The 13,265-nt window shown below is 41.0% G+C and overlaps 1 protein-coding gene across 1 annotated transcript in view; it reads left to right on the forward strand.

Moving 5' to 3' along the window:
• LOC136865388 (modular serine protease) overlaps positions 1 to 13,265 on the forward strand; it is a 200,649-nt gene that overhangs the window by 9,154 nt on the left and 178,230 nt on the right. The window contains exon 2 of the mRNA XM_067142403.2: positions 12,124 to 12,240. Coding sequence (XP_066998504.2) covers positions 12,124 to 12,240 — 117 coding nt within the window. The remainder of the gene's footprint in view (positions 1 to 12,123; positions 12,241 to 13,265) is intronic.

Raw genomic sequence — 13,265 nt, forward strand, 5'->3', positions numbered from 1 at the left:
AACTCTGGTAAGCCTGGTAAGTTGTCTCCTACCTGTTCTCTCTCCATCCAGCGAGGGCACCTACACCTTAAGCTGGCGTGGCTCCCCAGAGGAGCTTAAAAACGCGCTCAGACAGATGGACTGCGCGGCCTCTCAGGGGCTCTCACCCCAGGACAGTAGTGTTTAGTGCAGGTGCTTATAGAGGGCAGCCAGAGATGTCCCTGGACCAACTGGGTGCACCTAAGGGCCCTCAGGGGTGCCAACGTCTCGTAGCACCACATTTCGATCAAGGGGGCTCATAAGTCCGGCCGTAAAATCAGTGCAGTGCAAGTGTCTAGTGTAGAGTGAATATATATATTCTGAAGAAGTAAGCAGTGAATCATGCCTGATATGTAATAGCAACTCTGGCTCGGCGAGGAAAGCAACGGGAAACTACCTCACTCCTCATTTCCCTAGTACGCCTCTTCAGTGATGCCTAGGCCATCTATGACAGCTGATGGCAGAGCTGTTGAGGATCCTACCAGCGGCATCACTGGCGGACTGAACATACATACAAGCAGTGAATCAGAACATTCCAGAATGTCTGTCACCACCACGTGCTCCACCATCACCACTACTACCACCACCATCTCACAGGCTGCCATGGACTACAGCACATATAGCCAGGCACACTCCAACCCAGTTATGTGCTCCTGTAGCGAGCTCTTCTCAACATCCAGATACCACGACCTTCCTATAACCCCAGTCCCCTCGCGTGAATCTTCCCACCCTGTTCCCAAACGCCCAATCTCCAGCCCCAACGAAAACAGGGACCAAGAACCGTGAACAAAGATACCAGCGAGGTAACAGTCATCAAACGCCAATAACACCACTTCCCCCTTTCCCCCTCCCAACACCTCATCCTGCACTGAATTCCCTCCCCCCTCTCAAGGGCCTGACGGCCCATCTCAAACCCCCGGACCCTTCAAAAAGCCCTATCCGGTACCCATGCCTTCCTTCTTCTACAGCCATCATCCGAGTTCCAAAATCCACAGAAAATTTTTCACAAACTCCTAGGGAAGAAATAGCAGACATCAGACTCGCCAATAATGGGGTTATAATAAAGATGTATGGGAAGGATGCCGCACGTCGGCTCACGGGTTCGGTGGGATCAGCCCACTTCGCCTCAGCCGCACCCTTGAAAGCCCTCTCCCCACCTACAATTAAATCCCTCCCTCGCCCCCCGTCACAGCCTATTCAGCTGGGTGGTCTGTGGGGTGGACCCCTATATACCAGAAGACATTACTGTCCAGGAGCTGAATGCGGAGGGCATCCCAGTCCAGAAAGCCTTCCGCATTAGGAACAGCTCGGGGCCCACCTTCATGGTTCAGATACTCCTAACCACCCCCCAGGACGTGGATCGGGTCCTTGCTAATGGGGTATCGATATTCAGGCACCACCATAGGGTGGAACCCTCCCACGCACCAGCACCCCAACCCATTAGATGCGAGCGGTGCCTAACCTATAATCAACACGACACAGCACATTGCACCGCTGATCATCTGGTGTGCAGCCACTGTTTCCAATCCCACCCCACCTCTCGGTGCCCCAACATCCAACTCCCACCGAAATGTAATACCTACAGAGAACCCCACCCCACCCCACCTACTCCCTTGAATGCAAAGCCTGCCCCCAACTACCCAAAAACCGCCCAGAACTAGTCACCCCAATCCGAACCATTGACTCCCCCACCCAAACTACTCAATCCATTTTCCCTCCCCCACCACTCGAAGACAATCCGATTTATTACAGTCTCTCTCCTGAACATCCATCCATTCCACCGACCACTTCCAAACCTCCCACTCCGACCTAAACACCCACTTTCGCTTCACCTGCCTAGAAACCTTAGTGTAACCATGGACCATAACCCAACACGATGCACCCGGCCTCCCGGTCCCATCTCCATCCTCTTCCTCAACATCCAGTCCTTTCAAACCAAAAGACTACACCTCAAAGCCCTCACCAACCAACACTTCATCCATGCCATTCTCCTTAACGGAAAAATGCTCCATCCCCATCAGTCCTCACACCTCCCTGGCTTCACCATCCACTGAGCCAATCACCCCGACAATACAGGCCATGGGGGCTCAGCTATAGCCATCTGTTCAACTCTCCCGACCCACCTCCACACTCTACCCCACCCCCTCAACTTCCCAGAATCCGTAATCACCACAGTATACTTCCGCTTCCGGATCCTCCACCTAGCAACCATATACCACCGGTCCAACATTCCCCTCCCCCTGGACTTCATAACCTACCTCAGTGACACCTTCCCCCACTTCATACTCATAGTCGACCTCAACCTCACCCACAGAACCCGCCGAGCAATGAACGAACTCCAAAACCATCCGAGCGATTGCAACTGCTCCCTGATACCTTTTCCTGGCCACACACGGCTCCAACAACACTCCTGATGCCCTCTCGAACCATCCTCTTGATGTGCCCATCACCCCAACTGAAATCCAATCCATACTTTCCAAATCCTGCAACACAGCCCCTGGCCCAGACAAAACTCGCTACCTCCGTATCTGCCATGCCCCACCTATCCTATTATCCCTACTAGCAGATCTCTACACCTTCATCCTCCGCATAGGATTCTATCCTTCCTCCTGGAAACGCACCACAATGTTCCTATTCCCCAAACCAGGCAACACCCCAGCCGACCTAAGCTCTTACCGCTCAATAATCCTCATAACAGTCCTGGCAAAAAACCTAGACAAAATCCTAGTCTGCCGCCGTCACCCCCACCTACAATCCCACCATATGCTACCTCCATCCCAGTTCGGCTTCTGCTCAAAACATTCCACTGAAGACCAACTCCTCCAACTCATTCAGACCACCTCCAACAATTTCAACTGCACCCGTCCAACCCTCCTGATCACCTTCGACTTCCATCTTGCTTTTGACTCCGTATGGCACCCCGCCCTGCTATTCAAACTCAGGTTCTTCGCCCTCCCCATATCTTATGTCCGCTTCATCTGCTATCTCTCAAATCGCTCAACCCAGATTTCCATCAACAACCAACTCTCCCCCTCCTTCCCTCTCACACTCGGCGTCCCACAAGGATCACCCCTATCCCCTTTACTATTCATCCTCTTCGTTGCCGATATCCTCCAATCACTACCCCATGTGCAACTCCTTCAATTCGCTGATGACACCGCCATCCTTGCCCCTTTACTTTCAGTCCAAGTCATCAACCGCACCATCCAACCCTACCTCAACACCTTCCTCTCCTGGTGTGACCAGTGGCACCTAAAACTGAATCCCGACAAGACCCAGGCCATCCTCTTCCAGCGCAGACGTGGAAAAGCCAGCATATCCCGCAGTCCAGAACACCTCCGACTCCAGTTCCGCAACTCTCCTATCCGAACACAACCCACCCTGAATTACCTAGGTATCATATTCGACCAACACCTAACCTTCAGCCCCTACTTCCAGCACCTTAAAACCAAGACCGCCACGTGAGCCTGTCCAGTGCGTCATCTAGCCGGGACCCGGTGGGTTCTAAAACCCACTCTCCTCCTCCACACCTACAAAACATTCATACGACCTCCCATAACCTATGGCCTCACCACCTGGGCAGCCGTTGCAAACTCCAACCCGAACCTATACAACCCCCTACTTTCCATCGAACGGTGCACAGTCCACCACGCCCTTCAACTCGCATTTCGCTACCCCACAGCTGACATACTGGAAATGTTCCCCTTCCCACCACTCAACTCCTACATCCTCACCCAATTCCAACGAGCCTTTCGCCGAGTCCTAGACCGCGACAACCCTTCCCTCAACCAACTCCTGCGTGGACCCACTCCCCCCACTTCACCCAAACACCGTATCACCTTTTCCGGGCTCTCCCCCCATCTGAAGGTGGTGCTAGCTAGGAAAATATGGAAGCTGTGACATCAAACCCATCACCCCATCTCCCATAATTCCTTGAATATCCAGAACCTCCACCCCACACACACCCAAAAACAGCAAATCATAAAATAAGTGAACCAACGTTGACCTCCTCCCACCCCTCAGTACAACCAATAACCACACTAAAAGCAATGCACTAATATAATATAATCTGTGGCAGAAGCAGGTGCTCTTCAGCTCAAGATGCCCAACAGCTGCATACTGTAAATATTGTAAATATCTTTTGGCAACACAATATTGTTTAAATAATATACTGCAAAACTGTAAATACATAGCTGCAAAACTGTGTAAATATTGTAAAAATGGTATACACAAATGTTAAACTGTGGACATATTGTAAAATTGTCTATAATATTGTAAATATGGTAAAATTGACGAAACCCCACACCACATCGAAAATTCCACTATTCTAAAACACCATTGTAACAACTCATACAACTTGTAAACAAGCAATTGTATACTCAATGAAACTCAACTACATGACAGAACCAGAAACGATGTGTAAACAGAGTACTGTTAGAACATGTAATTCAAATTGTAAAAATCGCACACCACTTTGGAGAATTTCACCATTCATGTATATAATTACACATATTAAGAAATTCCAATGATGTGAAACCTCACAATGGTAAAAGTCGGTATGTATTGTCAAAACCCCATTATTGCTGAAAAACCAGGGTAAATTATAACAATATTAACATACACTTGGAACATTGTAACAACCCAAATAATACTGAAACACCATTGTAACAACTCATACTATATTGTAAACAATCAACTATATAATCAATGTAACTCAACTACATGGTAAAAGCAGAAATGAAATGTAAACAAAACACTGTCATAACATGTAATCCAAAATTGTGCAATGTAATGCTCATTATATTTGTAGAAAACCCCACTATTATTGGAAAAACTGGTAAATTATAACAATTATAACCTGCAACATTGTAACAATCCAAATATCACTGAAACACCATTGTAATAACTTATACCATGCTGTAAGCAAACAATTGTAAATGTAACTCAAGGAAATTACAACTACATGACATAAGCCCAAATGGAATGTAAACAGAACATTGTCAAAACATGTACTGTAATAAAAAAATGTACAAATGTAATGCTCAATAAACCACCTCATCAAGAGGCCACAACACTCATCCACCTCCTTCACCGATTCAAACCTATCCTCCCCCACCTCACAACTCCATCAAGTTTCCAAACCTGCCGAATCCCCTAGCCAGAGAGAAGGCGTTACCTTCTAGTTGGCCCGCCCCTCCCCCCTCGGGAAGGGGAATGAAAACCTTCCCCCGTCCCGGCCTCCACGGTATGCCCTAGCCATGCATCTTGGTGGGTGTGCTAGGTACCAACTGATGAGCCCAACTTAGCACACGGGTGCAACACACTGGCAACCAGGAATGAGTTAGCTGGAAAATTTATAATGTCCAATAATGGACCATTTATATTGGTAATATAAATTTACTCATTCAGGACAAATATTTCAGGTTCCCTATGGGAATCAACATCTATATCATTTCAAGAAGATACGAGATATTGCCTTCAGTTGAGAGGTGAGGAGAAGGATTAAGAAGAAGAAGATATGTGAAAGGAAGAGGGAGATAATGATGAAGGGGAAGTAGGAGGAGGTGTTTTCAGGTCAAAACTTGATGATTCGTGCATGTTTATATAGTATATTGACACAGGCATGTTTAAAAGCTGAGCTTTTGAACATGCTTCTGAAGTCCACTGGTAAGAGATTCCACTGTCGGTTTGTGGTAACGGTGAATGATTTTGTGTAGATTGTTGTTCTGTGTACAGAAAGGGATAAACATATGGTGCTGCAGGATCGGGTATTTTTGTTATGGTCTGTGGAGAGGAGTTTGATGCAATCACAGAGATAGGCTGGTTAAGAAGTTTTAAGAATATTATGCAAAAAGCAAAGAGTATGAAGTTCTTGCAGTCAAAGCCACCCGAGCCGCATGTATGGTGTGACATGGTCAACAGAACGAAGCCCATAGATAAATCTCACATAATCATTCCGTGTGCACTGTAATTTCCTTCCCCATTCTACTCCTGGGTTGTTGTAAACTATATTGCAATAATCAAATTGAGTAATGCGTAATGTGAGTGATTCAACAAGAATTTTCTTTAGTTTTAAAGGGAAAGTGAATTTGAATTTACTGAGAGTGTGGCGTTCCATATATTTTTCTATATGCAGATATAGTTTAGGCAGACCAGGGCAGATGTTTGTCAAATATTATACTAAGGTTCCTTACATTTTGGCTACACTGTATGGGAGTACTACTTATGGACAACTGTGGTAATGCTGTTTTATTGAGTTTGCAAAGTAATTTACGGTAACCAGTAGTTATTGCCTGGGATTTTGATGGGTTTAATTTTAATCCATGAATTTTGGCCCATAGTCTATTGTCTGGTAGTGATACTGAGGCTATTAAAACAGATTCAGTACCGTATGTTGTGATTTAGTATCTGATAGCAGAAGGCAGCTAGCTGAGTGAAATTCATTGTTGTATGAATGCTGTCTATTGTGCGCATATTGTGATCAGTGTCCAAAAGGCATTAGTGATGAAATGTGAGAGGTTTATAACCACCTACCGTATAGATCTGACTTGTCAATTTGTAACTTTCATTTGGTATAAACTGTTTCATCCTGTGTGAGATGGCTTGACATTATCTCTACTGAAAAATTGTCTGCTTAGCAGCAGTCATAAATTTCATCTACTGTATCTGTTACTATGAGTAATGAAGGCAAACAAAGGGGCCTAGATGAATTTAATCTTATCCCACTTCGTATGTGTGTATATTTATACCAGCCGTTGTACCCTTCTTTGTTGAGCATGTGCATGATTTAATTTTTTACACTTATTGTTGACTCCTCATGTTCCTGGGATTCTGAAACATGTAGATAGGCATGCCTCACTCTGTTAGTAGCTTGTTGTGACATTCGCTTCCTGGCTCTCTGCAGTTTTTTTTTTTTTTTTTTGCATATTGTTGCTCTTAGTTTGATCTCTTCCTTCCAGTATAAAATCTAAGTATCAGGTTAATATTTAAAAAAGTAGACCAGGCAACTGCTGCTCAGTTCAAAGGCCTGCAGAATATTAGGTGACACGTGGTCAGTGTGACGAATCCTCTTGGCAGTTATTCCTGGCTCTCAAGCTCCTCAATTAAATGTAATCGTAGCCTGAGTGGACCTGGAACTAGCCCTCATATCCATGTAAAAAAATGCCTGATCAGGCCAGGAATCGAACTCGGGCTCTCCTGGTGAGAGGCAGGTAAGTTCGACCACGGGACCGGCTTCATTAATTATCGGTTCGCGAGTTAAAAATCTTGATACTTTATACTCATTTTACCATGAAAAAATTATTTCAGTTCAGCAACTTTGATTAGCCAAACTCTTCGAAAAATCTAATAATGCCAAGTCAAACAACAGTCGATCACAAGAATTTTGTAATTCTCTAATCTAATAAAATAAAGCACATTAGATACAAAAGTGCCCAACATGATGGCAAAATCCTTCCTTTTCTTTATCTTCCATTGTTATTTGGTCACCGGTATATGGTTGGTAGTCAGTTTTTAGAAATCTTGTACCATGTAAATTAGGCCTATATAGACTTTTAAAGGTTATGTTGAACTTCAGAATATGGTTTGGAATGTAAGTATCGATTCTCAAAAGTTCTTGAATGCATTATATTCAATTCTGTCTGTCACTAATCACAATTAAATTGGAAAGAGAAAAAATATCATCAAAACTTCAGAAATGCAATACTAAAAAGAAAGTATAGAGGTTCCGGTTCCACTTTTTCAATACACTGTGATTAAGTTGTACCAATATTAAGTTACAATGTGTTAACTTTGGGACTGGTTTTGACACATTTAAAGTGTCATCATCAGCCGTATGATGCATGATCAGGGGCAAAAGGACTGTGGTTATAATTGTTCATGATTTAGTCCTTTTGCCCTGTTCTCTTAATCGGCTGATGATGACACTTTAAATGTGTCGAAACCGGTCCCAAAGTTAACATGTTGTAACTTAATATTGGTACAACTTAATAACAGTGTATTGAAAAGGTGGAACCTTTATACTTTCTTTTTAGTATTGTGATTCTCAGTTCAATACAGAACAGTTATGAAGATTTTAACTTTAAACTTCAGAAATGACTGTTATTCATGCCCTTGAGCTCAGTTGGAAAGCGCACTCGCTGCATAAGACAGTATGAGTGGAAAATGATACAAACTTTATAAATGTAACGTGCGCAAATAAACCAACTGCAGTTATTATGACATTTTAACACAAAAACGAAAAATTCTCAGTCTTAAATAAGACCTCCCGTGGCTTTATGTATGTAAAGTGCAGCATCTGTTCTGGTCTCAATAACATAATTGTATGCGATAATATTGAAATACTAGATTTGTGTTAAGAAGGAGCATTTTTTATTCCTGCCTGAAAGCCCAGTGACTATACAGTGCCCTAAGGGAGGTGCCGAAAACCTTTTCAGCGATACAATCATAAAAAGTAAAAATATAAATATCTAACTCTGGATATAATGTGGACATTATACAAGTATGAACGTTTTATAAAACTTGTTCCATCTTCAAGTCGAGCTGTTGAAATGCACTCTGTCTCTTTCCAGTTGTTGTGGCTACTCTCTGCTTTATGATTTCTGAGGATTCTATAAACAATTCCACCTAAAAGCGATGCTAAGATGGTCTCTTATGCAAGTTCACTACCAATCGCTTTTCCAGTACAGTACTTGCTCTAATTATTGCAATGACACGGCGTTAACGCCAAGATCCATAAGTATGCTGTAGCCATCCTTTCGTGAGATACAGTTCCTTAAAAAATGCTTGTGCCCCCTTTATTCCCAGTCGGCTCAGCCGGAGAGCGAAAGTCCCAGTCGTGGACAGTTTGCTGTCGGGCTTTGCTTGTTTTTAAAGGGCAGGTAAGATACAAGGACTGACTATAATAAAAAAAATTAAAACAACAGGTTTGACATTTATTAAAACTTGCTCTCAAACATACACAAATTTAACAAAATTAACAATTAAATCTTGATGGATTTTGTTCAGAATTCTTCTCCACAAGTTGCCTGATATGTTACACCTTTGTTCTCCACTCATACCAAAGCTTGAGATTAACTGAAATATACAACGAATATCCATTAGCCCACATCTGGCTTGAATAAAGAAATAAAATTATGCGGGGAGGACCTTCTCTTAATAATGGTTGGATTATTAACACATTACAAGAAAATTAAATAGCAATAAAACTTCCATGGCTCGTAAATTACCTTATGCTATCCTAGGCTATCCTAGACTGTCCTAAGCTGTTGAATACTATCGTATGCTATCGTGATAGCGTCTACATTCACACAAAGAATGTTTACATTTTATGAAGAATTTAATTAATTGTGGCGTCATTAACTTCACAAATACTGTCAGAAATATTGTAACATTGTCGTCCATCTCGTGAATAAGTTCCATTAACATTATTACATTTATCTAGCTTGAGTTCCTCTGAACTATGCTTTTGAAATATTTTAATTAAATAAATTTACTGAAGCATGTATATTCAAGACTTTATCACCATTAAATACATTCACAAGAATTGTTGTTTCCACGACTCCTTCTAAACTGCTCTGAATAAGATGTGATATTAATCGATTCACATTACCTGACACCTCAAAAAATGAAATTAACAATCTTTACAAATTTTGGGTACCTTGCCCATACGATTGAAATATTATGCACTTAATCATTTTTGGTTGGTACCTTAATGTTACTTTTATGTAATTTCTAAATAAAACTTACTAAAGGTTTTAACCATCTCAAAATAAATCATCACAAACAATGTTGGAAATAACCTGGGCCCAACATGGTGAACACATAGCCAGGTCAGAACCACATTTCAGCAAATCACAGAAAAATGTAATTAACTACTACACTCACTTCACAATCACACAAATGATACACAATTATTATTTACATATATTATAATCAGATTCTGGAATTTGACTATTAAATTCTAATTTTTATTCTCTTACTCATGGAATTTTAAGATGATGGTATCAGGTAAATATCACTCACGACCCTCACAGAAATATAATTAAATATGGGCAATCACTTATTCAGAAATAACAGAGTTCTCACAACATTGATCATCAAGAATATCAGTGGTTCAATATTCAGAAGAATTGTCGACTACTATACTGCACATAAATATAGGTTAAACATTAACAACATCGGACCTGTGGTTCATGACTCACAATAAAATTATTATTACTTTTAAATCTTACTCACATCACCCAACACGTGCTCCAAAATTTGCAGAAGACATGGTTCACTAGACACATACTTTCCAAATAAACTATATAATTAATCCCTCAGGTTCCTGCCGTATTCCAGGCTCATATCCCACTTACTAGAGCACACATTAAACATTATACAATAAGAACAATTAACATTTATAACTCATGACCCTTAAATTTTAGTTTAACCTGATATGCGATGTTATTATTATCATTATTATTGCTGGATATCAATTTCACAAAAATCTGAATTCGACACTGACTCTGATGACACTAACTCGCATAAAATCCAATGAAAGTAAGTGAGATGAAATTTACTCTGAAACTCAACCTGTTAAATGTGATGTAATTTTGTCCCACACGAGTTCAGACATTCAAAAATACTCTCAAAAAACTATCATCTTTATCGGTGAGGTCAATGATTTTTAAATAGCACTCTAAGCTGTTGAAGGTACATTCAGAATCATATTAGAAGACACACACAGTCCAGCTACAGTAATAGAGTCCAACAAATCATACACTCACAATGTAACAACACTACCATTACCCATAGGAAGGAAGAATGGAAATATTGTCAAAATTTTCTAATCTAATAGAAATACTACCATTAATGAAAAAGTAAGCATTAGTTCTACAAAGATGAACAGAAAAAATCATTATAAAATGGTACTTAAATTTCTTTTGAAAGTGGATCTCTCCATCGGTGACCGAATCTGCTTACATGGCAATCTACTTCCAGTTGCTATCTCTCCATGTTAGATAATGCCTACATCTTAGTTCTTCATGTTGACAGCAAATTCTTTATCCATAATCCTGTAGATTGCTCCTTCGGACGATGGGTGAAACATCCTGGCCAATATTATTGTACACGTAGAGGTCCTCTTCTCTCTTGACTGGATAAAAGCTGAAACTGATACAAGAACTTTAGACTGTGTTCTTACACACAACCACGTGGAAAATATTGAAGAACAGTGCATAACTTAGTTCTTGAAAATCTGCTTCACTCGACGACTACCAGAAGATCAGAGATAAGAGATAAGAGAGCGTTTATTCCTAAAACACAGGTATTTAAGCATTTACAAAGGGTGGGTGTGTCTCTATGTCGTCTCGTAATTGGACATCATACTTTCACCTGATAGGTTCACATAATTCTAGATATTACTGTCTCCAGAATATTCCACACGCACTGCTAATTAGAGCGGCCTTGAAAGTTTCCCAGTAGGTCACATGACTCAGCTGGCCATTTGATTGAAAAATCAATACTGTGCTCCCTGCCTGTCCAAACCAGTTCTCTATAAGAAGATATGATTGTGTTGGCATAAACTTGTAAGATATCACCCTCAATGAAAGCATAACATCCCATTTCCACATACAATAAAATGTTCATTGTATGCCAAATTTGAAGGGGACACTTGGTTGAGGATTTAGTGCTGATGGGACTGAAATTTCTGGATGGTTGAACCAGGAAATCTTTTCTTCGAGGAACGGATAATATGGAATTTTTACAATATGATTTAATTAAGATGCTCGTGGGACCACATAACTTGAACAAATAATCCAGGAAAATGTAGTTTCCGGGAACGGATAATCGAGGTTCTACTGTACAGCATAAGAACAATGTATCAGGTTCATATACGAAAAGTACAGCATTTATTTATTTATTGATTGATTGGTTTGTTTGTTTGTTTGTTTGTTTGTTTGTTTGTTTGTTTGTTTGTTTGTTTGTTTGTTTTAGAAATAACCCATAGAATTCCTTTCTTCCACCTACCTGAGAATGTACCTCATACCATTGCAAAAGTTTTGACAGATCATTGTAATCACATTTTATAGTATTTGAGATTTTTGTATATTTGACTTGCAGCGTAACAGAGTTCCGATGTGATTCTGGAGAATGCATAGAGCAACGCAGATTATGTGATGGTCAGTTGGACTGTGCAGATAGCTCCGATGAGACTGCAGTTGTATGCAGTGATATTCTGTAAGTATGCAATGTACATCCCATTGGATTTACTTATTTTTATTTAGCATATGGCACAACATAACTATCAGAATTGAGGTCACAATCACAAGAAAGTATCCAGTTGAGATATGTAATCTATTGCATCATACATTGCATTCAGGAATTCAATAAAGCGTCCATGGCAGGATCTCGGGTAGAGGTCTGCAAACCACCCAGTTCGTTCGTTCAGCTTATTTGTCCCTCGTACGGTCGACTGTATTTCAGTTGACATTGGGTTGGCTAGCAGGATGTAGTCTGAGGTAAGGCTGCTGATACACTTATGGGCTGTATCAACAAAGTTGCAATGAACAACCTTAAAAGGAGCGAGGAAAGGAGAGTGTGGCTGACTATAAAATACTGGACACCATACAAATATTTTAACGACAATTTCATTCAAGTAGTATAATTACAAATTAACTATAAACTCTGTGAGGTCAGTTTATCGCATTAGTAGATATGGAACATTAACTTGTAATGTCTTTCACATTGTCACAAACATTCACTATTATTGTTTTGTTTGTTTTTGTACAGAATGAATCAAGGGAACATCATTTACTCTGTCTAGGTTAAGTGAGCTCCCTTTGTCACTAATTTCTTTAACTTGCTGCATTGGAGGTTGGAATAGACAATAATTTCTTTGCTAGCAGAGCAAGTCTTGAATATTCTGTGCTATTATTTCTCCACATGCAAGAGAATTGTCATGAGAAAGCTGATCTTTCAATAAATAGATTGTTGTGGGAGGAATATCAGCAATGTTTATTCATCCATAGTCTGTGCCAACATTAACTCGTTTTTTACTATGGGACCCTGTTCCCGGAACAACTGAAGGGACGAAGATCTATTGCACACATTTTGACACACTTCTGTGTAATGTTTTATTGGATATCATGTGATACTGTATTTGATGGCTGCACTTTACACACATGTGCCTTCATGTGTGAGGTAGTAGATGCAAACTTCTGTAAGGCACAATGTTTACATGACACATATCGTACATGTTCACG

The sequence above is a fragment of the Anabrus simplex genome, chromosome 1 (genome assembly GCF_040414725.1).
Source record: "Anabrus simplex isolate iqAnaSimp1 chromosome 1, ASM4041472v1, whole genome shotgun sequence".
Classification (NCBI taxonomy): domain Eukaryota; kingdom Metazoa; phylum Arthropoda; class Insecta; order Orthoptera; family Tettigoniidae; genus Anabrus; species Anabrus simplex.